This window comes from Lingula anatina, chromosome 1, assembly GCF_051362555.1.
Source record: "Lingula anatina isolate TDL-2025a chromosome 1, LinAna3.0, whole genome shotgun sequence".
Classification (NCBI taxonomy): domain Eukaryota; kingdom Metazoa; phylum Brachiopoda; class Lingulata; order Lingulida; family Lingulidae; genus Lingula; species Lingula anatina.
Window position 1 is genome coordinate 25439599 of NC_141767.1, and position 25779 is coordinate 25465377.

The 25779-nt window shown below is 33.6% G+C and overlaps 4 protein-coding genes across 5 annotated transcripts; 2 read left to right on the forward strand and 2 right to left on the reverse strand.

Moving 5' to 3' along the window:
* Window positions 1–1249: 1249 nt before the first annotated feature.
* LOC106169026 (uncharacterized) lies at window positions 1250–4933 on the forward strand. Its single transcript, XM_013548315.2, has 8 exons — window positions 1250–1441; window positions 1662–1806; window positions 2072–2194; window positions 2420–2494; window positions 3271–3374; window positions 3565–3632; window positions 3967–4130; window positions 4374–4933. The coding sequence occupies exons 1-8, from the start codon at window positions 1307–1309 to the stop codon at window positions 4415–4417; spliced, it is 858 nt and encodes a 285-aa protein (XP_013403769.2). The 5' UTR covers window positions 1250–1306; the 3' UTR covers window positions 4418–4933.
* LOC106169025 (xaa-Arg dipeptidase) lies at window positions 4791–8845 on the reverse strand. The gene is made up of 7 exons (XM_013548311.2): window positions 8594–8845; window positions 7958–8342; window positions 7082–7230; window positions 6700–6842; window positions 6203–6357; window positions 5778–6021; window positions 4791–5582 (listed from the first exon to the last, which is right to left on the reverse strand). The coding sequence occupies exons 1-7, from the start codon at window positions 8725–8727 to the stop codon at window positions 5443–5445; spliced, it is 1350 nt and encodes a 449-aa protein (XP_013403765.2). The 5' UTR covers window positions 8728–8845; the 3' UTR covers window positions 4791–5442.
* Window positions 8846–9059: 214 nt separating this feature from the next.
* Window positions 9060–18720, forward strand: LOC106169020 (BTB/POZ domain-containing protein 16-like). 2 transcript variants are annotated; one of them, XM_013548305.3, is made up of 17 exons: window positions 9060–9203; window positions 10005–10071; window positions 10744–10758; window positions 11735–11891; window positions 12604–12775; window positions 13074–13177; window positions 13532–13879; window positions 14135–14249; window positions 14526–14595; window positions 14888–15018; window positions 15221–15340; window positions 15658–15749; window positions 15973–16055; window positions 16434–16511; window positions 16776–16877; window positions 17136–17324; window positions 17485–18720. In XM_013548305.3, exons 1-17 carry the CDS (start codon window positions 9097–9099, stop codon window positions 17551–17553), a joined length of 2019 nt encoding a protein of 672 aa, XP_013403759.2. In that variant the 5' UTR covers window positions 9060–9096; the 3' UTR covers window positions 17554–18720. The 2 variants fall into 2 exon arrangements, with proteins under 2 accessions (XP_013403759.2, XP_013403760.2); XM_013548306.3 differs by lacking the exon at window positions 10744–10758.
* LOC106169021 (beta-1,4-galactosyltransferase 7-like) lies at window positions 18392–25539 on the reverse strand. Its single transcript, XM_013548307.3, has 6 exons — window positions 25405–25539; window positions 23747–24151; window positions 23312–23540; window positions 22838–22921; window positions 21918–22022; window positions 18392–21073 (listed from the first exon to the last, which is right to left on the reverse strand). Exons 2-6 carry the CDS (start codon window positions 24100–24102, stop codon window positions 20879–20881), a joined length of 969 nt encoding a protein of 322 aa, XP_013403761.2. The 5' UTR covers window positions 24103–24151; window positions 25405–25539; the 3' UTR covers window positions 18392–20878.
* Between the last annotated feature and the right edge of the window lie 240 nt (window positions 25540–25779).

Consider the following 25779-nt stretch of genomic DNA (forward strand, 5'->3'; position numbering starts at 1 on the left):
CCAAAGTAGAAGTTGGGTCATGCATCATGACACAAAATGAGGGTGTGAGCAGTTATACAAATGAGCAGAATAACAATTAATCATCCTTGTTTTAAGATAATGTTAAAAACTGTTGAAGCAATACTATGCTGTCTATGCAATAATATTAAAAGTTTTTTTTCAATAATTACCGTGTTGAATTTTTTTAGATATTGATAAGGGAAGTAAGGTGTGTTTTTATCCATCTGTTACATGTTTTAAATATGTCATGTGAAGAACATTGAAACTCCCAAGGATAAACAACAGGATATGAAAAAAAAATGAAAATATTCACTCAAATATTGAAACTCTTCATACCGAGATATGGTGGAAAATTTTAAAATTGAGTTAGGTAAAGGTTTTTGTGCAATATTTTAATGGATTTGAAATTGACATTTACTTTTAAATAAGAACTATCAATACTCAATAAAGATCCTTTTAAATCTCTCTCAAACAATTCGACCCTTTGCCTTTAATGGTTTTAAACTGTGGATAACATAATTTATTTCACGTCAGTTTTCCAACAAGCACAACACTAGCCATAGCAGGCTAATATCACCGACAGAATGAAATAAATTAATGTGAAGTACTATAATAGTGATATAAAATTTAAATAAATAAATAATTTATTTTTATATGCAGTTGTTTTACCTGAGAAAATATTAAAAGTATTTAAGTGTTTAACACTATTTATTGTATAAAAGTGAGATGTTGCCTTAGAGGCTACCTGAGATTTAAAACCAGAATGCCTTTTAGGCTATACATTTGCACACAATTCACATTTCCAGTTTGACTGGGGTGTCCAGTTTTGGACCATACCTTTAAAAGTGTCCAGATCTTTACAATTTTTCATTGATACTGGCAACATATTCCATAGTTTAGCACCACTGTAGGCTAATGAATTTAATCCATAGCATTTTGTCCTGCAGTGCTTCTGAAGCAACTGATTTGAGTTCCTTAAGCTGTAAGGTGTGCTATACAGATAGACCTTCTGAATAAATCTGGTGGAACGATGAAAACAATTTTAAAATTCAGATATTTAGTATGTAAAATGTTTATGAATTAAGGCATGCAATGCCCATGTTGCTGAAATCAAGCGAAAATACGAGAAAAGACCTATTACAAGAAGCGATTTCAATTTTGTTTCAAAATATCGTAAATTTTTGATTGGAAACGTTATAATTGTATTATAACCTGCATCATGCTCTTGTTATTGCCATTCTTTATTCTAGTCATTTCTCTACAGCCTCCAACCAGCACACAAACACGATGACTATTTAGCCGTCACATGATCAGAATGATTTACAAAAACGGCCAATTTGACTGTAGTGAGTGGGCAGGTGAGAAGTGGTCCGGGACTTACCTGCTGGACAGAACGCAGAATATGACTGACTCCCGACATTTTTGTGGAATCATACCGAAGGTATATAATTGTATATTGTTCGAGAAATTAAGAGAAAAGAATCATCAGTTAGACAGTATGGCTAAGGAAAATTCATTTGTGTTCTCCCTAGTGATGAAACAATTAAATGAATGACCGTGGTTAAAAAGAACGACGTACTAAAAAATTACCACCTCGACGTTTGCATATTATAAGACATGGCAGTTATTAAAAGTATTTTTCACTTCCATGGTGCACAAAGGTTCATCACAAGGACGTGACCCTGCTGCGTCTTCAGGTGAAGTCTGGCCAACTGTACAACCCGGTGTATGAGCCCGACGGTATGGAGGGCGTCGACAGAAGGATAGGAAAACACAGTGGTTCCTTTTCACTAGGCCCATCAAAAAGCATGGACACCATTTATGCCATTATCTGAATATACAAAGTTAATATATATGCACATACAAATTGCATGTTCAGTCATTTTTTTTTAGATATTTTCCATGATTTATTGAAAATATAGGAATTTCAATTAAATTTTTGATAAAGTGAAGAGTGACCTGAAAGATATCACTTTAACAAAATGTTGTTCTTGTTCGAATTTTTATTGAAAGAGTGCAGTAAGATATGTATAGTTATTGAAAGTTACTAACGTTTCAATTTATTTTTCAGGTCAAATGAGACAGTCTTATAAAAGACCCAGCAGATGCCAAGGCAACGCCCATCTGATTTTGATGGTTATTGTGTTGATTACAGTAATAATGCTGGTTGTAGGATATGGAACATACCATATAAGTACTGAACTTGACAAATATTTTCCTCTTACACAGGCTTACAAATCAGACTGTTAAAATACATTTTTAATCCACATGTACAGATGCATGACACTAGCCATCCCAAATATTTTTAAACAATGTCAATTTAAATATATATATTACGTTTATTCACATTTCTTATATTCCAGTGATATATTTGACAAACCCAAGTCTTATACATTACTGAGTCAGAATTTTTTTTCAGTAAAAAATGCCCATAACGGTGTTCAGGACAATCCTAAAAGTGAAAAATTGCAGCAAACTGGCGAGCCACGGCCAAGTATGTATATTAGTGCGCGCGCTTGTGTGTGTGTTGGGGGGGGGGGGGGGGGGGGGGGGGGGGGGGGGGGGGGGGGGGGGGGACAGAAAGTCGTACCATAGCTATGTACATACAGATCTACACAGGTACAGAGTTTGATCTTTTGTGAGTCTAAAATATAAAATTCAAATTCTTACACTAAAGGCTAATAACTGGGAATATCTGTAAGAAGGAAAACCTTTTAATCGTTTCTCTTCATGAATGGGGGCTAGTAAACGAACATTAGTTAATTGATGTTGCTGTGCAAAGAAATATTCATGTTTATATCCTTATTTATTCATTTACTTATTTATTTATTTAATTTTTTGTTAATTGATTATTTTGAAATGCTGTTGACGGTTCCGTTTAGATTTTATTTAGACTTCAGAACTGAAAGCTGTCGGTGATTTTTACCCATTCTGCTGTAACATCACGTAAAATGCAACACATAAAAAAAAATTAAAAAGGTCAATATTTTGAATCATTAATCAAGACCAACGGCGTGTAACAGCGTAACGGAGGAGTATCGATGCGTGTGTGAACATCATAGTTTTGCACGGGGGCGGGAAAGCTATACGAAGACGTAAAGAAATGGTCCCTTAAAAAAAGGTTTAAAACATCTTGAATATTTCTCGGCATTACTATTAACAGATCCAACAAAACTTTTTTTCGCTCGATCGAGCTTCATGTAATTATGAAATAGAAGTACACAGTGTAAAATGTGACTAAATGTTGTGTGCGTACTTTCTTTTTTCTAGGATTTAAATGCAGTTTACACTTGCTTGGTGTAGAATATCTACTAGCTCTGCACTATGGATTTACTCCTGCTTTCAAAACTTTGGCAACTCGGTTAGAAAATGAAGTAAGACTCCAGAAAGTATCATACACTTTTCGAAAGGCACATTTTAAAAATAATTTCAACAAGAGGTTAATTACATTTCATATAATGGAATTCTGTCACCTGACAATTAAACTACCAATTTTCACAGTACAGGGATGCAACAAATGTTTTGTATGATATCGTTTCTTTATTAAGATAATTCTCTTTTCAGGTTGATAATGTTATCCATTCCAGCTTTGTTGATCCTGTGTATGCATACTCAAGAACATCGTCGTTTAAGTAAGAACTGAACAGGAGGGCCAAATGTAACGACTGGCTAAATATTATTATATTTCTTCGGCTCATAATCAATCTGTTCTATTCAAGTCAGATGCAGTTGCCTATCATTAGCCTTAATGCTTCTCATAAGTACTCGGTGGTTTCTGGACTATGAAGTTTCCTATCTCTGGTCCAGTTTGTTGTCCCAGTTGACGTCAAGTTCCATTTGTCATATTTTAAGATCAGCTTAATTTTCATCATAAACATCCATATAGTTCAAGTTTTATCAAAATAGTCTTCTTCTTTGAAACTGGATTTTTTCCCTTGAAATTACATTCCATTTTCTCAATTTCAGACCAGTGAGTCTAGGGACCTTGGCCCAACTGTACCTATATTTTTATCCATCTCCTGGAGATTTTGTTGTGACTGAGGGAGACATGTTGACAATGCTACAGGCAGCGTTCTCAGAGAACCAGCTAGGCAGTCTCAAAATTGAAACAAATGACATACTTGTTGAAGGTAAATCCAATGATTACCTTAATATTATTTCATTATCAAAAAAATATATATTAACAAAATCTAATGATAAAATATATATATTTGCAAACTATGTAATTAACTTCTTGCAATTCATGGCACTACACTGTTAAATTTAAAAATCCACTCTTCATTGTATGTACATACAACCAATTGTTTGTGTTAGATTGTTAAAATGTTTTAGGGTCACATATACAAAGTTAAACAAACGACATTTTGTTTCAGAATATCAAGTGTCAACAAACACTACCTTGATTGTGGTGAGCTAATGCTCTAGCTTCCAAAACTTTGGCAGACCGAGAGAAAGATTACTGTATCTAATTTAACAAAAATAAGCTTCTACATACAATATTTTGCAATCAGATGGGCCTTTACTTCATTCTTAAAATTGTTCAGTGTGATTTTTCATATTAAGACCTTTCTGGGCTTTTTTTTTTTTTTTTTTTTTTTGTTTCATGATCTTTTTTCACTTAATTCAAATCAACTGGAAACTGCCCAATAAGATATTGCACATATACATAAAATGTTGTAGGTTTGCACATTTTTAAAATCACATTCGATGTTGAATATTATTAAACTTGATGTCATCATCATCCCTCACCCTTGGGCGGAATGGGAGCAGCAACAGCATGCTTAGACCAGATGTGTTTCTCTCTCATTATTGAAAGAAACTTGATGTAACCTACAAGATAATTGTTTTGTTGTTGATTTTGTTGTTAAAATTACATGTTGTTTTCGTTGTTAAAATTACAAAAAGTGCTAATAAACACGTTTCTCAAAGATAATATGGGTAGTTGAAGTCACTTCATTGGACACAAGATTTTGACATTTTTTTTTCTGTCAGAGATCACAACTTGGTTATCCTATAGGCAAAAAAAACCTGTTCATTTTCCTATAAATTAATAGACTTGTGAAGATTCTTTTGTCTATAGCTATTTATATTAGTTTGATCTTACCATCCAACATCTATCCTATAAATTAAGTTTTTGCCGTAAATGACTAATATCACATCTGTAAACCTTGGGTACATGAAAAATATTTTCCTGCATTCAAGTGGACGAAACTTTAAGTATGCACTTATCATAATCCTGTATAGGCATTTTAAAAAATCTAATGTTGCATTGGATTAAATATGTTAGTATTAACAAAACCCAAATATTTGTGGGAATATATTAATATGTCAACATCATATTTCAGTCCATAGTTTGTATCTTATGATCAGCACCATGAAGCACCATTCCAGATTCTCAACATCTTGAGTGGTCTTTACATTCACAATCCAACATACAATCTGTCAACTACTATTAGTCTCCAAATCTTTTTGGAAGTCCTCCTTTATCCGATTTATCAGCTGAGGTTGGGAAAATACATCTAGGGCTGTCATGGCCAGAGCTTTAGCTGCACGAAGTGTATAAGGCTGAGCACCTGGGGAACCTTGCATTGAAAAATAAACACCAAAAACTGATAAAGTTGAAAAATGTCTCTTTGACAATGACATCATTAAGAAAATACCACTGAATATGCAACCATGATTACTCTTATCAAAATCTCATCTGCTTTCTGTAACAATATGCAACTTTATCTTTTACACTTAATTTTAAAAAGCTGTGTGGGGATCCTGTTTCTTACCTGCAACTTCTGTAAACACTCGAGAATGATTGGAGACATCTGTTCCAATATTAAAGAAAGGATGAATGCTGGGCACCACATATGATACATTGCCCATGTCTGTGGAACCTGAGGTCTTCAATTCAGGTTTTCCTTCAGTGTGGTGGTACCAGCCTAATTTTGAAGCATTCTCCTCATACAGGCTGATCAAGGTGCTGTTTGTCACCATGTTTGCATAGGCATTAGGTACCCATTCTAACTCCACCTAATAAATGATACCACCTTCAGTAAATTCAAAGTTGAATTAATGCTTAACCTTGTTGCTTAACAATTTGTAGATCTCAAAGTTTTTTAAACAATAAGTTTTTTATCAAGTAGGTTGTTCAGCTCTCTTGTTGTACAGCTCTCATTATTTAAATTTTTAAAAATCAAGGTTTTTTCCTTACTGTGCATCCAGTCATAGTGGCTGCAGCTTCAAAGCACTGTATAGCCTTCTTCTTCAGTTCCTCCACTTCCACCACTGTTGGACCTCTCACCATGAACTCCAACTCTGTAAGCTCTGGTATCACATTGGCAGCAGCACCTCCATTTGTTATTATACCTACACATAAATATTTATAAATTAAATATTTCAAACATTTCTAGTAAGACTGTCAAATGGTACATATAACTGGCTCTCCACTTGCCAAGTTTGTCCAGAAATAAATTGAAAGAAAAATATTCATTTTCACCCACAACCATGCAACTGTTTTACGGCATTTTAGTAAAACACTAATACCAAAATTCCATAAAGCATTCATGTATCAACTTCTAATACAGATCACACAGAGATTTTCATTTAACACTTGTATCAGTATGACAATAAATTTTAAGCTGATCTTATTATTATTAATTATTACAAATGAATATAACAGTTTACCACAGAACACTAGTCACCCCTTACCATGGATTCTACATGTTGGTTTCATCTGTTGTCTCATACATGCTATCCCTTGATAACACATGACAGCAGCATCCAGTGCATTCAGACCCATCCAGGGCAAACTAGAGGCATGGGCTGGGCGGCCTCGATAACGCACCGTTACTCTGAATGTGACAAGTTTCAATGCTTCAATGAGACTTTTGAATAATTTTGAGGTTTTAAACAGTTTAATAACTAAAGGAGAAATGTACAATAACTTTTTAAACCAAACTCCTAAAATGTGAAAGAATAAATCACATTAACTTATTCCTAATAATTATACGTAAACATTTACATTTATAAAATATAGCATTGCTAATTACTGTTACATTCATAAAAGCACAGCACAAACAAAGTGTAGTACATGGCATTAGCTAGTGCAATGGGCCTGCTGATATCAAATGCCTTTGGATGAGCCATCATGGCGATATCAATATCACTGAAAGCCCCTGCATTTATAAGGTCAATCTTCCCTCCTCCCATTTCCTCTGCTGGGGTACCAAGAACCACCAACTGGAAATAAAATGGACCTGAAATAATTTTTAAATTAATATACATATACTAATATTATGAAAGGAGTATGGTGATGTGTGATCAACCAAAAGTACCAGTTATCATAGAAAGAAAGTACTATATGGACATGCCATATACTAATGTTTCATGCCATATACCATATACTAATTCTTCTGTAAAAGGTTTTGGCTGTTTTAACTTAGTTTTTGTTTGTTTTGCTTATGATATGAAAATGTGGTGTCACTCTAATCAAGACTTCCTTGTAACTGTATCATCACTAAAACATACCTGAAAGACATTCTTGTGTAAGAAGAATGTGACTATGGTTTACTTCAAGACATTTAAGCCTGAATTTAACATAAAAGTAATGCAGGGCATATTTGTAAGAGACCGTTAAATTAGATTATGAAATAATTTCTTTTGGGAAGAACTTTTAGTTTTTTTACTATACTGTTATTTCTTTATCATTGTAAGTGCTATTCCATTTATAACCATTAATTAACCATCACCTACGGGTATGCTTTAATTTACCGTTAAAAAGATACAGAAACTGTTGACCTTATCATTCTAATTTTGTACATTAAACAAAAAATAAAAATAATAGAATCATATTTAAGTAATTGTGATAAAAACATCAAAGGACAAAATCAGTTAAAGGCAACACTGAAAATGTGTGAGACAGAGAAATAAACTTTAGTATTGCATAAAACCAAGAACGATGCATCACCTTTCCCAGTTTGCTGTTAGACTGTTCAAGGGCAGCTTTGATTCCCAGGCTGGCAGCCACTCCAAGTTCTGCTATCAGATTATGACCACATGCATGTCCTATCTCAGGTAGAGCATCGTATTCACAAATCACAGCAACTGTGACACCAAGGCCTGACTCATAGGTTGCCTTGAAAGCAGTTGGCAAGTGGTGGTTTCTCTCCACCTTAAACCTTTCTTTTTCCAAGAATCCCGTTAGTAGATCATGTGCCTGATGTTCTTCATATTTCAGTTCTGGGTTACACCATATTTTCTGACTCAGCTGATTCAGTTCTTCTTTTCTGTTCTCAATAGTGGAGCACGCAATTTGTTTCAGCGAGGACGAATCTGCCATTGCACTTGTATAGCTGAAATATAATAAATCCTTCTGGTATATATTTTGATTAGCTGGTACGGACTACAATGTTTGCGTTTTTTTTTATGTACACTGTACTGTACTAGTAGGTATGTAAAACAGAACTACAAGATAAATTGCAAAGCAAGTAAAATGGTGATATTAGAACTAACATTATAAATTTTGCTTCGCCTCTATATAAAAATGAACAGGCGCAGTTGATAAATAGTTTTAAAATTTTGAGAGAGGAGTCACACTCGTTACCTTTTATTAATGTACAGAAAAGTTGGCAGCACGTGACACAGTTTATCACTTCGTTTCAAACTCCCCAAATGTCTAAAATTTCTAAGCCCACTATCTTTTAAAAAAGTGTGCATACGAGCGACAGACGAAAGCATCTGCAAGCTGGAGTCGTTAATTTAACTTAAACTTTCTGTTTAACCAATTTACGAACTGTGTTGTCTGCTAGCCAATGGTCATCCTGCCAGTTTGATAATGGGCTATTACTGTCCACCGATGGGAAAACACCTGTTTGTTTTGTGTATTGATCCGCAAAGCTAATTTTAAACATTAATGTATATCTTTTATCAATAAAATAAAATAAATTACAATTATAAGTGTAAAATTTACATGTAAGCATTACAAATGTTGTATATATACAGTATGTGGGTTTTTAGATTTATGTACTACTTTATTTTTCGGAAGAAAACAGATGGCTTCTTAATCGAGGAGTTCTACGTCACTTCCTGGAGACACAAAGCGTGAGGATGATGGCGGAGGCAAAGACGATGACGTACCTGCCTCCTAAACTTCACACATCCTACTATCCCACATTTCCCCCAAAGCCGTCCGAAGATTCTTTGTCGTATATCAGGTAAGTTACATTGTATATTTGCAGATGTCAATCTCCCGGACTTTTAATTTAAAGCAGTAGCCAATATTAGTTACCAAACTCCAACACCTGCAACACATCTTGTCGTGTTACACGTATCACATTAACAATTTTTATTTTTATTGGTTATTGAACGAATAAGTTAATTTATTGTCATTTTGCTTATGGATATAACAATGGTCTAACAGCTTTCAACAGGTAAAAAATTACATTTTAATTAAAAAAAATACATTGTAAAAGCATAATAAATTACTGTACAGCAGTACATTTGTGGTCTGATCCTTAGACTTAGTACTTGCATTTTTCAAACATCAAACGTCAGATATATTTACAAGCCATTAGTGCACTTACTGATGTTATTTTTATTATTATTGAATGTCTACAAACACTGCTTTGGCTCAAAGAACACATTATTATTTTCTTATATTTGAAAGAAAAAAGCACACGGATCTACCTTGCACGAAAATTTATGTGCTAGCACTCCTGTTTATGGTGATATATACTATTAGTATATATACATATATATGTATTGCCCATCCCTAATCTGAGGTCAAAAAAACTTAAATCCTATAGATTACAGTACAAGTACTGGTACCCAAACCCACCAAATGATCTTCGTGTATGCATAAGTAACTAGGGAATGTACCAGAGAGACAAGTATTTAAACATCTGTAAACTTTTAATTCAAAAAGGCAATAATATCCCTTTTCTATATTGCATTTTCTTCCTTATAGTTTAGGATATGTCAGTAATTTTCATTTGATCATTATTGTTCATCTTCAGGTCTGTTTTAACAGCTCCCACTACGGCACTGATGGGGGTAGTGGTTGATGGAAGGAAACCAGAAAGGGTAAGTAGACATAAAACCACTGGATCTAGACTAGGTTCCCATGCTTAGATCCATCTGGATTGATATATGTAACTCCCTGGGGAGTCTCACTAAAATGCTATCAACTAACTGGCTTAAATGTCTGTCACACCTACTGAATCAGCTAGGAGGTAAAGGTAATTACCCCCTAACAGCTTTACTAGGCGTGACAGACATTTAAGCCGGTCAAGTTGACAGCAATTTAGTGAGACTCCCCAGGGAGATAGATCGATCCAAATGTCTGTGGGAATGGTCCCTTAGAATATATGGACTATGGAAGTTGGTACAGAGTCACTAATCTATTGTGTAACTCAGTACACACTGCCAGTATGTAGAATGTATGTTAGACATTGGATATTAACTAGTGTATCTTAATTATTTGTTTTGCAGATGTGTAAATTATCAGAAGTTTGTTCCACTCTGGCAAATGTTAAAGAAAATGGGAGCTTTCTTTTTTCATGTTAGATTATTTTCTTTTCACCTTTTCTTTATGGCCTTTGTACATGTATGTCTGTAAAATGCTTAGAATATTATTTGAGTATGTATCTTATCCAAAATACATAGTTTAGAAGTGTTTTGGGGATTGCTATAGTAAGTTGATGATGTTTGTATAATTATAATATTGTTAGTATTATATTTTTATTTGCTACACAGGAAGTTATAGTAAGAGTAAGTATTACTAAACAAAAGTAACTGGTGCTATAATTTGGGTGTAGTTACTTTTTTCTCTGATACACATTCCATTTGTTTTCATTTTTTCCTTTAGTCTATACATTTCATATTTTCATCATTTATATTTTATTTCTTAAACTATGTTAACATCATACCAGAAAATTGATTAAGAAAATTCTCTTAGGGTGAACTTTGTGTGGATCTTTGAATCTTTTTTTCTTAATTATAAATGTGATATTTATTTAATCTTAAAATAAAAATAATTTTCATGAAGTAAACAGACCAACTTTAAACTTTAAGCTTTTTTTTTCTTGAAGTCTTGATACCCTAAAATTGTTATGGTCATACTAATGGTGCTGCCACCTTAGCACCAGCTCACTTTATGCTAGTGTGTTGGTTTATGGAGCTTAGTGTGGCGGCCTTTGTATTTCTTCACAATGCATTTTATTCAAAATCAATAATGACATAAAGGCATGCTTAATGCACTTTATTTAGAGATCATATTCGGGGCCATGATGTTTATTCACCAAGTTTCAATACAAAGCTATTTTCTTTTCATTTTATTTGTTTGGAAATCCAATATTCTGATTCTGTAAATAAATCACAGCTCTAAATTGGGTTGTGGTATTGGGTTGTAGCAATATGTCTGAATAGAATATTTCGGTTGGGTAAAAAGTTTTTGAGGACTTGGGTGAAACCACATTGCCTTATATAATTTTACATTTCAAAATAGGGTCAGCCAATAAATGAGTTTTGCATCAAGCAGTCATAATTGTGCTTAACCTTGAAATACAGCTGTGAAATATTGTATATAGACTCCATACATATTTACAATCTCAAAAAGCACAGAGATGTTAGCTTGGATTTATGCTGCTATTTTAAATTGGCCAGTAAATGACTAGATATACAAGCACTACAGTAATGTAGTGCTTTTTTCAGGAAGAGTACTAATTGATAACTTTTGTATTTTCAGCATGCCGTAACACCTCGTTGTAGAGTACGTAAAATGGTTGGAGGTACCAATCGTTGGCGCCTGCCGGAATCTCTGGGCAGTGACCTTTTGGGGTCATCACAAGCACTTAGAGCAATTAACTTACCATACAATGAATCCATGGTCCACATTTTGACAGGTACATGTACTGCTAAACACACATTTTAGATGTTGTTGCTATGGACTCTCTTTTATAGTTATTGAAAAAAAAAATTAACAAGTGGGAGGGTGGGTCAGGTATCAATATATTCCAACATTGTCTTATGTGTTAAACTATTTGTAATACCAGGTTATGTTGATTTTATTGCCAACAGTTTTCTGTTATAATTTTATGAATAAAAGCTGTAGGGTCAAATACTCCATTAACACAAATGTTTTTCATGTTTTTATACCTTTCCTTTAGTATTGTGCCCAATATCAGCTAATCCCTTCTCTTATGTAACGATATATATCCAGATCAATACATTGTTTAGTCTCTTTTTTTTTAATTTTGTTTTGGATTATTTTAATTTATTATTAAACTTAGTTCCGTTCATTATGAGCTTCTGTACATACTTTTGAAAACTAACTTCTTCATGATTAATTTTGAATGTCTAAAAGAGGATGGCAGGTATATGTTTAGTACCCATATTAATGTTCATTAATTGCAAAAACCACCTCATTTTGTTACAGTTTTTTGCCCCCTGGGCTTTTGAACTATTCTGTTTACAATGCTTTATTATTTATTTATTTATTTATTTATTTATTTATTTATTTATTTATTTATTTATTTATTTATTTATTTATTTATTTATTTGCATCATTTAAAAAAAGAAACCACAATATATTTAACTTTTTATTGTAATATTTAGCTGAAAACCCTCACCAGTCCATTAATTTAGACATGGAGAAGCCATATAAGTTTCCCCTGGCAGATATGAGGCCAAGGACCACAACTGGTGGAGATCGTCCAGTAGCTAGCAGTATGTTACCTCAGTGTCCATCTCCCCCCTACAGTGCACAGCCTAAACCTAAATATGCTGGGTAGGCAGCTCACTATTCTTTTTTAATGATATTTTCATTTACAAGTAATAGTAAAGAAGTAAACCTAACCATAAAGTTTACATTTTTATCTGTTAAAATACCACATATTAGATATAACTGATAAGATTTGTTTTTTCCATGCTAGAACTACTATTAATTTATATTATATTTCATCTATTTATAATTATTATTATTTAATTTGTTGTTATAATATAAACACAAAGCACCATCAAAGGCAACTTCCACCGAGAATATTTTTTAGTTATATTTATGTTGAACTTGATGTTCCACCTTGTAGTATACCTCCTATCCCAACCTTTGTGCCATCCCGTGCCAGGCCAGCTAAGCCCATGGATGTGTTTCACTATCACTCAAAGAGAACAACATACCCTACTGGGCCAGGTATGGTTTACCTAGAATGCACTGGTCAGATAGTATATGCGTGCTAAAAACTCTTTAAAATAGACAACACATTTTATAATCAGTATTTGGATTAGTTTTCAGAAGAAATTAGATTTTGATTTTCAATGTCAGTGTACAGATAATAATTCTTAATATATTAAAGATATGCACACTCTAAATGAAATAATTAGGGTATTGAATACAGTCATAAACAATTTGTTAAATATATCATCTTATATACATGTACCTGTTTCTTGCCATAATGTAGACAATTTTACGATAATTGATATTGATAAATTACAAGGTATCCTAAAACAATGTACATTCATCTCATCTCACCATATCACATTTCAGATGTGCTTTTGCATTGTGCTGGCATGGATTGGGAATTACATCGACCATTTTTACAGAAATCTGAAACTTTGTCCAGCCTGCTTAACTATGCTGACAACCCCTGTCCTCGCTATTACTACAAGAACAAGGCCTCTGAAACCCTGGACAATTACATTAACCGCAGTCACATCTACAGTAATGAATACCGTGAGATCTCCAGTCGTTTAAATAAGGTTGAGGTGAAAGACGAGGCAGAGTTAGGCAAGGAGAGACGTGGTTTAGATCACCCAGCACATACGTCTGCTCGCTGCATGGCAAACATGACAGTCATCACTTTAGACCTCAAAGACCCAGTGATAACTAAACATTGTAAGTCAAGTACTTGCTCTCATCATAATCATGCAAGATCTATTTAGAAATTTTGAACCCTTTATTGAAAAGGAGAATGACGTTGTGTATGCTTGTGGGATATGTTATTGTGTGCTCAATTTACCAGCAGAAAGAATGATACTCTGTTAAAATTTTAGTATTTTCGTGGTACAATACTGATAGATAACCCAATATATATGTTAAGTTATTCTGTGTTTTAATATATATATTCATTTATCATTTGGATCATACCAGCTATAGCAGTTGCCTTGGGTAACCTGTATCATGATGAGACAGAGGTGGAGGTGGTGGATGTGGTTGGAGTCCTGGCAGTGGCTTACCATCTCAAGTTTAAACATTTGGAAAATGGGTAAGTGGGAACAGGGAGCAGCTTGTTTTTTGTGATGAATACAATTGCCACCTGTAAACATGTCCTGTAAATTGACTTCAAATAGTTCATGATTTTTTAAAAGAGATCTAAGAAGTAATTCCCTAAAGTTTGTTACTCTTTTGTGCACACATGATGATGTTGCCTTATTTTGCACAGTTTTGAGAAATTGAGAAATTAGTTTTGAGTCAGTTAATACTGTCCCATATTTGTTAAATGTTTGTTATTTTAGTCACTGTTGTTGTCTTTTATGCTCAGGTGTGCACGAATTATGATGCGCTCTATTCGAAGCAGAACAGTTTGTAGTTTTTACCAAGCTGCAGTCAAGGTTTGTTTTACATCTTCATGCTGGCATCTTGTTAAATTGGCTTGTAAAAAACTATTTTTGTTATTAAACAAACATTTTATATCTATGCATCGATAAGAATTAAAATTTGGGATATGTCAACCCATAAACTGTGAAAAGAATTTAAACATCCTATTTGTGTGATACAAACAGGAACATTTTTGTAAAAACAAATGCACAGGTACTTATGAAGCCTGCATTTTGATAATGATCTGAAAAAATAGACCAATAAGCATTTATTCAACAAATAAATTAATTTGTGTATTTTTTCTAGTATAAACAACATGAGGTGGCAACATCATGTGAGAGGTGGTTGGAATGTAACCTTATCCCCCAACTGTCCACACAAATACAGCTGAGAGACTTACCCATGGATGTGCTGCAGAAAATACTCAAGTCCAGCAGGTAACATATTGTACAGCACACTACACTTGTAGAAAAAAACAAGATGAAGCTAAGGTTTGCTTCGACCAAAATTAAGTACCTTAAGTAACACCAAAGAGTAGACCAGGATGAAACAATTGCAGTATGAGGTGCAAATCTCTCTCTACTTCAATGAACATTTCTTTTTTTTTAATTACAAAGCCTTTATTGATCTTTGTTTCAGGTTGTTCACATTCAATGAATACTCACTGTACAAGGTGCTGGCATACTGGGTCTTTCTACAGATGAACCCTCAAATACAGCTGATGCCTTCACACAGCTCTGTACTGGCATATTTCAACAGGTAACTGGCACTGGCTGCTGGAGCCCTTTTAACCATCTTTTAATAAAATTCAAGATAAAAACATATATTCAAATAATGAATGTTTATTGATTTCTAAATGTACTGGAGATTTTTTGTAGATTTGTACAAAATAGTTTAGGAATCAAAACACTACCTACCATATCGTTTTATCACTAAAAAGACAGGAACATGTGTATGTTACATTATTTTGACTCCTATGAACAATATATATTTTTAAAATATGTATTATAATTTGGTGTTACAAAGCTGAAAAATTATATTGATCAGTCTACTAACAAATCTTCTTTATATTCAAGTTTGCCCAAAAACAGCTCTTTACTGGAGAGGGAAGAAGGTCAAGCCTATGCTCCACTGTTCCAAACACTAAGACTTCATGGTATAATTGATAGTAAGTAGCTTTTCATTTTTACATACATTTCACATTTTTACATTCCAAGGGCATGATACTCTTTATGGATATGGTTATCATTAATAAAGCTCACATATTTGAAAACCATTTTCTTTATAAAAAGTATGATGTAGATATTTATTGAACAAAGATGAAAAAAAAGTGAAATGCTGTCTGTGAAAGTTTTCAGCCTTTGGTTATAAATTTACAACTTTTTTTCCAGGTAGCCACATTCAAGATATTCAGCAGATGAACATCTTGCCACAAAGTTGGATTGTTCACATCCTAGCTCAGCACTATCAAGCTGTAAGAAAAATATGCTTTGGATTGCTTTCATTTGGGCAGTATATAAAAATAATCACACAGCAGTCGTGCAGTTTATCTTTTTATACCCATTGCAATAATAATTGTTGCTAATTAAAGATATTTTTTAATGTATGCTGTATCCTTTGTAGCATATAATTCTACTTGAAATTAATAATTTCAATTTCATTTTTATATGGTTAATTTATAAAATGATTTAAGAAAACTATGCACAAAAAACCTGTAAGTTTATTGAAAAATGCAGTTATTATTTGTTGAAAATTAATTCAAGGCAGCATCTTTAAGTTGTATTCCATGTCTGATGTGTATATTAACTGATATAACTATAATACCTGATTGGTTTTTCTTCTATTTCTGTAGCTTCATGGAGGAGGGGATATGACGCTGATGACCAATTTCAATGCTGCAGCAATTAGACAGGGCTTTATAGTGGATGATGTGAGTTGAGGAAGCTAGTTTGTTGTTATATGCAGTAATGAGAAGTTTAATTACTGCATTTTGCCAATGCCCCTGCTTGAAAAACATTTACTAATTGCCTTAGCACATAAACCAAGGGAATTATCATGCAGATCAAATATATTTTTATCATCCTTTTCTCTACACAATAGAAATTGGCATCCTTTCATTCATTCATTTTCTATTTTTGTCTTATGAATGCTATTTTGGGTCTAATTAAAATTGATTCTGCTTTTGGATTTCCAGGAGCCTCCTTACCACTCTGAGGTGTTCTCCCTCCATGGTTTTCATTTCGAGATCAAAGCTGTCAGAACCAGCAAGAGGGGGACATACAGCTTTTACATGCAGGTGATTATGCATCAGCATTAGGGCAACAATCATTCTCATTACAAAATCCATCTGTTTGTCATATCTCATGGTAATGCTTAAATGGTAAAATATGCGAGCATGTTCACAATTTCAGCTCTAAGACAACATAACATGACATTATGGGCTGCCGTCTGAATATGTCACTTGTAAATATTTATTAAAACTAAAAAGAAATAGTGTTTTTGCATTAATATATTAGTATACAATACTGATAAAATGTTAACTTTGATGTTTCAGCGTCTAAAACCCACTGACCCTACCCTGACTTTCCGTCAGTGTGAGCGTGCAACTTTCTCCATGCGTCCAGACAGAGACGTCAAGTACAAAATAATGGTGCAGACAGTACATGATGGCGAGCAGGAGCTGTATACCACAGGACCTCTTACACAGAGGTTTGGGCTTGGAGACAAGACCAGCAGGAGCGAGGTATGTCACCAAAAAGATCATGCCCTTTCTTATTACAAATTTAATAGATCTGTGGAAGAACTTCATTTGAATTGCATGTGCTTCCTACACTTGATTTTGTAAACAATTTTTTTTTTTGCCTGGATTTCCAGTCACTGATTTTTGTTCTTCTATATTTCAGGTCATGACAGTGGATAAGCTGGTCAAACCAATCTTTGTGAGCTTTGCCTTGATATTCCCACCTTCATAAAACTCCCACTGTGTTTGATAAAGATATTAATAATAATTTGAAGATAACTGAAATATAAATCATGATACGCACTTCCACTGATAGAATGTAAATTTCCTTGGCCATTTGTCTCTCTTTTTCAAAGGACACATTGCACATAAACTGGATAGTATTAAACTTCTGGCAGTAAACAGTATTACATACAACATAAACATTAAGCAATACATGGCAGTATTGGAAACTAAAATATTTTGCTCAACTAAAATTATCATACCACTGTGATGATTTCATATAAAGAAGAATTGCAAAGCTGATGCTTTATTTTTATGGATTTTTTGTGGAAGGAGTGAGGACTGATGCAGTTGGTAACCTTGCTTTCCAACTGCAGCATGGTTTTTACATGTATGTATGTATTATAAACATGAAGATACACTAACCTCATTGGGTATGTCTATATTTACTAGCAGGTGCTTGGGATCTGTGATTGAATTGCATTATTAATATCCCTGAACAAAAACATATTTTGGACGTTTAAAAATATTGTGAACTAAAATTGTACTAGAGGTTGCTAAAATGGTCAACAAGTACTTTTTGTTTAACATGTTATACAAATCATGAAGAAAATGTCTAAAAACTAAGGGCTGCAGAAAGATAATGTGTAGTAAGATAACAAAGTTACTAATAAGTACTGTGGTATTTGTAAATTGTGCCAAATGTTGAATCTAATCTTATTATTGTTATGCCAAGTGTATTTTGTATATATTGTAAACTGTAACAGCTTTCACAGCATTTGAATTTTTGTTTTACAGCGCACTTTTTTCTTATTTAAATTCTTTTCCATTTAAAATATAGAACAAAGGACCTTTGTTGTATTTGTTTCAATATGCATTGTAAAAATTGCTTTACAGATATCTGCAATAAGCACAGATCATGACAAGCACTTTGCTTCCTCCAATTTCCTTGAATTGAACCATGGAATTGATGCAAAATTTGTTGTAGTCATTTCTTCAAAACTATTTTCATCCATCCGTGTCTCACATTTGTAGAAGTCTGACATTTCATAAACAAGTGTCTTTTGTGTCTGTTAAGTGCGAAAGCTATTGTTATTGCGACACTACTGTGATCTTACTAGACTCAATATGAAACAATTAATAAAATAATAAAACATACAGCACATTGATTAAAAATATTCATTATTCTTTAATTTTTAATACTTTAAATATTCTTATCTGTGAGAAAACAATAATAAACAAAAGCATCTAACAAGGAAATATTGATGATCAAGCTTATCCAAACTAGGTGCATGGCTGTGTAATATTACCATACAAAGTAGAAGTTATTTCTGGGACCATTATCTTTATATGACTTAAATACTGGCCATTATTAATTTACAATCACATTCTATACACTTCAATCATAACATGGAATATTTAGCATTATGATTAAAAGACAGCAAAGCTTACAAATATGCAGACATCATGCATAGCACCCAAAATAATGTCTTCTTGAACAATTGTGCATTTTAACAGATTTCACAATTTGAACAAAAAAGGAGAATGTATGTTGGAAAAAAAATCTATTTGGATGCTGATCAGTTAATTCATCTTCCCATTCTATAGCAATCAAGGTGGTTGCTACAACTGTAAGGTCACTTAAACAATCTCACCGTTTATCTAGCATATACTTACTAGATTAAATATCATTAAATCTGCCAATCAGGTGGGAAAGTTGGTCCAATGGTACACCAGCATGGTTTGTCTTCCAAGAGACTTTTGCAGTCTGGAAGATTTCTATCTGGTGATTATGTCAGTTGCCTCATTGAACAAGCTTTTATGAGTCTTAGGAGTTTTTTTTTTATCACAGCTTATTCAATTTCTTAAAGTGGTTGATATCAATTAATCAAAAAGTTTAAATCCCTCCATTGATTATAAATTAGTTACCCAGGAACTTTTCAACACTTATTATTTCTTAACACAAAAATACTTAGAATTTCAACTACAGGTGTTGTTATCAACTTTATGTACGGACATTTGGGAAGCTAGAAACAGTTTTCAACTAGTTTTCCATGTATTAAGTACTTCATTAAAAAATGCCATATATATATATCCTATATCCTAAGACACATTACTAACACATTACTTACACATCTGAAATATTGTAGTAATAAAAATTATACCAACATACTCAAGGCCTGTTCACATCAGCTCTGACCTGGACCAGAAACAGGTAAAAAATTAATGTCAAAAGATTACTGAACAAAGGATTAAATAGTTGTAACTGGGGGTCACTATGTTACCTGGTTATCTATTGATGTCAACCACTCTACAGAAGAACTGATGTAAAAACACCTATAGTTGATAATAAACTTGGATAATTTTATCAATATCAAGATACTGCCTTTATTCTACAAAAGCATCTTCCACCCAATCAGAGGAACTGTGACAGCAAAATAACATACAAATAACAGGTCACATAAATGAAGAAAACAATAGAGAAGAGTAAATACTTGCAAAAGCATGAAAACGATGATGTTTTGTACAACTCCATTGCCCTAGACTATTGATCTAACTCTAGTGAAATGCAGAGGTTGTTTGTAAAAGCCCTCCTGAGGAAAGCTAACTAATAGTCATTTCTATACATGCATTTGCTTAAGCACTGTCATAAGTATAATTACCCATGAATCCCCTCAAGAATGAAATCAAAATGTCTATTATCAATCACTTAAACAATGCATAAACAGAGTTTAGTCTTCCTAATTTTTTTAAATAAATAATTACTATATTGCCTGTTAATTATGAAATAAATTGCCAATCTTAATTCCAAACTTTTCATAATCAAACAGCTTTATTAAATAAATGTTATAATAAGAGTGCATATTAAATAAACACCATAAAGATTTCAATAACCAATGGTGCTACATACAAGAAAAAATATTAGTTCAATAACATGTACTCAGAAAAAAGGTTCATGCTTTAAATCTATCTATAGATAAGTGCCCTTTCATAATTGCTTGTTTCCAGTAAAGAGATGGCCCCTTTGGTGAAAATAATATTCCTATTACATATAGATCAGCTAATGGGATAGTTATCCTAAATCCAAGTTCCAATCATTAAGTTGATTTGCAATACTGATTGCTAATGATTACTGATGGCCTTTTCCAATAAAAGTATGCTTACCTCCTAAGGGGTATTAATTCACAGAATACATGATTTTTAATCATTGCAAATCCAGCACCATATGACAAGAGAAATGTAACAAGCAAGAAATTGGACATGACATTTTAACATAATGATATCATTAATGGAATAGGCAGGGATTGGCTTTGTTTTAGAAACCTGTTAAATAATCACCCAACAGATTTCCTTTTTAAAGAGTTGGCCTGGACGTCAAGTGGCTCACACCAGGGAGTGACAGTCAGGTCACAGATCAGTACCACATTGACTACAGTGAATGGGGACCCATCCACCTCCATATACCTGATGCTATCAACTTCATATTGCACATTGTCCACTCCTGTCTCATAGTCCCTGTGTCTGGCAGTCTGGAAACATAAAACATCTGAGGATAACAGGCTGTCTGAAAGTGTGTGATATATATATATATATATATATATATATATATAGAGAGAGAGAGAGAGAGAGAGAGAGAGAGAGAGAGAGAGAGAGAGAAGGTATGTGTTTTTTTTGGGGGGGTATAACCTGCTTTCGTAATAATGTTTTGGGTTTTTTTATCAATCTTGTGTTAAATCACATGTTACATCTAACATGAAAAATAAATTCAAGGTATGCAATGCAAATAAGACCTTCATAAAGCAAAATATCAATTTTTCTGGAAATTTCAATTTTCCATTTTTCAGTAGGGTATACATTGATGTATCAATAATTAATCCACAAATCCATTTTCAAGCTCTTGATTTCTAATTTTTGCCATTTCAAGTGAAGCATTTTCAAATGTCAAGTATGCAATAAGTCATTTTCAAATCAAATAAGAATAATGGTCAATTTGATCACTATAGTCACATTTGACCAGTCACATTTGAGGCAGTACTTTGTTCAAAGTAATATTGCCTTTTATAGTACATGTATCCTGTAACATATTTTAATTAAGATTGTGTACCCAAATTGAAGAAGCTGGATTGAAAAGAAGTTCACAAAAGTAAAATTATACCTCAATAAAGAATATTTTCGAATAATATTATGTGAAATGACATTTTGGCAAGATGAAAAAATTTAGAGCTTGCATACATCTTACACTGTTCATCCATCAATTCTTTGGATCCTGGGCACTTGTTTTCAAATTTCAGCTAATTTGGTCACATGTTTTGGAAGTGGGCGCTTGATTTCAAGAAAAAACTTGCTGTAAATTGCTAATGGATGTAAAATTACCTCTTTCTGATCAGGTGTCTTCTTCATATCTCGTTTCCTCTTTTTCCTGTCATGTATATGCTTGAATGTATGATAACCAGTTGTGAAGTTGGCTGGTCTAAAAATCTGAAAATTAACCAAATTTAGATACAGACAGTTCATGTTTTAAATCACAAGCAGTGGTTAACTTTTAAACCAAAACCCAGCATTTTTTTTTCTAAAGTAATGGTTATAATTTTAAAGTTAAATTCAAAGTATGCTGTGGGGGTAGATTCCCTCAGGTGAGGTGATCATCTTTTTGATTGCTACCTGAGATTAACATATTGAGCTTCGCCTGTCCTTTGTTAAGCCATTGCTATCATAATTTCTGATATTAATCTGGTAACAGTCTACCTGAGATGTTAAGATAATGAAGCTGGGCTACATGCTTTGATCAACTTGATCAATACATATCATGCTTATCTTGATGACACCTACATTCTTTTGTTAAATACGGGTGGTTAACTGACTATTAGAGAACATACGCAACTATGCACATTAGGTACAAAATAATCCTCTTTAGAAAAATTGTATGCTTGATGAGTATGCCTGGAAACAAGTTTGAGGTGGAAAAAGGATTGTATAATCATATTACTTGACAGTAACTTTTACATACAAACTGCATTCAAGAAAAAAAAAACCCACAGAAAAAAGTTATTAGTATGGTATGCTTACTACATATAGATGTACACTATGTTTTACGTAAATGGGTCTACATTTTGAAAAATAAATCTGCTAAATAGCAAGTATTTTTCCTTATCCTAAGACACCCTACTGACAATAAATATAAAACCTTTTAATTAACAATGTATAGTGAAGCAATATTCCCTATTAATATTTACCTAGTGAGCATGACAAATGTTATCTCCGGTCAACAATCTGAGCAATTTTATTGCACTTACATTTAACTTGGCTTGCTTTATGCGAACATAAAACTCATCATCTTCTCTACCCCAGCCCCAGTATCGATTTGATAATCCATTTACCTGAAAGCATTGATATTATTACATTAATTTAAATAAAACAAATATAAAAGACATAACAGATATGAAGTATAAATTACAAGCATTTCTAAACCAAATTTCTAAACTAAATTGAGTTCTATACAAATGCTAAACTGCATGGCTTTTGATATTAAGCTTATCATAAAATGTTTATAACACGAAAGTGAACTTACCACTTCTTAATATTACACTGTGAGGATCTTTGACCTTTCAGATGAAATTTGTCTTTTTTATTTCTTGCATACTGCAATCTGAATGTGTGTGACAATACTGGTACCTCAACAAACAAATTCTGGTTATGTAAGTTTTTGTTTTTGTCAGAAAATAGCATTTTATTTCCTTTTTTGTTAATGGCACATTTTAGTTACTCACCAGCTGAAAGTGTTCATTTCTCAGCAACAAGATGCCACCAACAAATGTCTTATAATGATAAAGAGGGTGAAGCCATGGGGATGACACATGGAATGGACCTTCTTCGGGAAAATCATAGCCGAGTTCTGGATTCAATGGCAGCAAATCTACATCATGCATAGCAATGTAGTCACATCCTTCTTTCTTACTGACTAAATAACCAATGTTTATCAGGGATCCACGATTGAATCTGCATGAGGAGAAAATACAAAAACAAATATAAGCCAAAATAATGCCATCACAGGATTGTTGAATTTATTATGCACAAACATGAAACTGTTAAACACTGTGTTGACCTTACATGATGTTAACCTGAAATTTCTTTAAACATTGTTTATATTACAATACATATATTCCAAAATGTTTAGCATTACTTCAGTCTTCAGATTATCCTACCTTAGACCATCAGCCTGGTTGATAATGAATATTGTGTGCCTTATTTTTTTCTTGCTCAAAAAATTATGCATGTGAGGAACAAATTCCTGGAGCTCTTCAAAGCGGTCCCGAAATGGTACTATCACAGCTAACTTATGACGACCCCACTCAGGGTGGTCACTTTGGTCAGCGCTATGGTCAACTCTCTGCTGATGCCCAGTCCATGGAGTGGCTGCAATTGGGCAGCGTGGACACTGCTCTTGCATAGGCATCAAAGACAGATAAATAGTGACCAACAGACACACTGTAACACATAGGACTATCAGCCTTGGCAGGGTCAGTCTGGACATACTGACCAGCCTCCATACTCTGGCCATCAAGGAGGGGACAAGGAGAAGGCAGGACACCCATCAGGCACTGTGCCGTCTAAAGTGGTAGACAAAGAAAAAAAAATTCATAAGCAAGATCAACACTAAACCAAAGTGGGCGTTTTTCACCTTGAATACATTTCAAAAATATGATTGTATCATGTATTGAAACATTTCTGGAATACTAATCTGCTATTAACTGTGGGAGAAATGGTTTTAAAAAGTTTTGGCTAAGTGCTCGACTTGGACATTTCAGTGATTTGAATATATATTCAATCTGCACCTGACTTAAAACATTTTACTGACTTGCAAAGGCCCACTTGTGACTCCCATGAAAGGGCATAAGGTAAAATATACGAATCATAAAAATTGAGTTTCAGAGCCAAATCCTAATAACCTGAGACAAATAAGCTTGCTACTTAATGCTAATGGTGTGTTAAGTGGAAAAAGTGTATGGGCTCATTCCCAATAAAACTACTGTTCTATGTAGATCTATCCAAATCCGTGGGGACTTTTGCTGAATGCAATCAGATTAACAGATTAACACACGTCCTTCTGAAATGGAGAAGAATAGAGAAAAGTTGGTTGTTATACAAGTAATTTGCAAATGTTAATCTGATTGCATTCAGGGATAGTCCTTGCAGAGTTGGACTGATCTACATGGAACAATATTTCATTGGGAATGAGCCCTACAATTTAATTTGACTGTCCCAGCCTAGGCAAGCCCTAATAGACACCAGTGAACTACTCTTAGTTTGAATATTATGGAAGATATTATCTATTAGTTGCCAAGGATCCTGTCTCATTTGATACAAAAATTATCAAACCAAAACAACTAAACATCAGCTATTATATTAATTTAAAAGTCCAATAATTTGCCTATTCTTCTAATAATAATTTAAAAAAGGCATGATCCCTGGTCAATACAGGACAGTAGAAAGGATAGGCATCAAAACCGTCATTTGTCTTTTCCCCTCTTTCTACCACATATGCTGAGAATTTCATGAAAAACTTTCATTTTGGTGGATATGAAACAAAATTCTGTAGGCTTTACTCCAGTTCATACAAAAATTCAAGGAGGTTTCTAATAGTCAGCACTTTTAAAATACCTGTATACTCCATTTATACCCCAGTTTCCAGCACACACTTACTATTAGAAATTAAAATTTTAACTAGTTGAACTTAAAGTTAAAGGGCCATTCTGGTCCAGTGCCAATTAGCCTTAGTGTTGATGGCATCTTAGCTCTTTTTACGACACTTTTGGTTGGGCAGTTGGGTTTTGAAAAATCATTCAGATCCTGCATACTTTACCTTCTCTTGCCTTCTTCAGGATGCATTTTGCTACGTCTGTGAGAACGCCTGCAGATGTGGCTGCCTCCGCGTTCAGCTGTGACTGCCTCCAACGTGGAAAACACCGGATGTACACGGAAATGCATCTGAAATAACAGCGCATGCGTAGCTATCGCCAGAAATACCGGGATTTTTAAATCAACCGACAGATAGAGGGCATTACTACTAGGTACACGATGGGAATTGTAGAAAAAAAATTTTTTTTTTTTTTAGAATTACCTAGCAATGAAATGTAAATAGGATTCCACTAAAGATGACGATAAAATATTGCCCTTATTTAGGTTACTTTCGTAATTAGCCTACTACAAATTAGCATATGGGCATAGGCTATTAGCA

Coding starts and splice junctions, on each gene's coding strand:
- LOC106169026 (XM_013548315.2), top strand. CDS start 1,307: ATGATCAGAATGATTTACAAAAACGGCCAATTTGACTGTAGTGAGTGG. Junction 1,442..1,661: donor TTTGTGGAATCATACCGAAG/GTATATAATTGT, acceptor TGGTGCACAAAG/GTTCATCACAAGGACGTGAC. Junction 3,375..3,564: donor CAACTCGGTTAGAAAATGAA/GTAAGACTCCAG, acceptor TTCTCTTTTCAG/GTTGATAATGTTATCCATTC.
- LOC106169025 (XM_013548311.2), bottom strand. CDS start 8,727: ATGCTTTCGTCTGTCGCTCGTATGCACACTTTTTTAAAAGATAGTGGG. Junction 7,231..7,957: donor CTAACAGCAAACTGGGAAAG/GTGATGCATCGT, acceptor TTTTATTTCCAG/TTGGTGGTTCTTGGTACCCC. Junction 6,358..6,699: donor ACCAACATGTAGAATCCATG/GTAAGGGGTGAC, acceptor ATTTATGTGTAG/GTATAATAACAAATGGAGGT.
- LOC106169020 (XM_013548305.3), top strand. CDS start 9,097: ATGATGGCGGAGGCAAAGACGATGACGTACCTGCCTCCTAAACTTCAC. Junction 14,250..14,525: donor TTTAAACATTTGGAAAATGG/GTAAGTGGGAAC, acceptor TTTTATGCTCAG/GTGTGCACGAATTATGATGC. Junction 16,512..16,775: donor AGGGCTTTATAGTGGATGAT/GTGAGTTGAGGA, acceptor TTGGATTTCCAG/GAGCCTCCTTACCACTCTGA.
- LOC106169021 (XM_013548307.3), bottom strand. CDS start 24,102: ATGGCCAGAGTATGGAGGCTGGTCAGTATGTCCAGACTGACCCTGCCA. Junction 22,922..23,311: donor GAAATGAACACTTTCAGCTG/GTGAGTAACTAA, acceptor CAATGCTTTCAG/GTAAATGGATTATCAAATCG. Junction 22,023..22,837: donor TAAAGCAAGCCAAGTTAAAT/GTAAGTGCAATA, acceptor GTTAATTTTCAG/ATTTTTAGACCAGCCAACTT.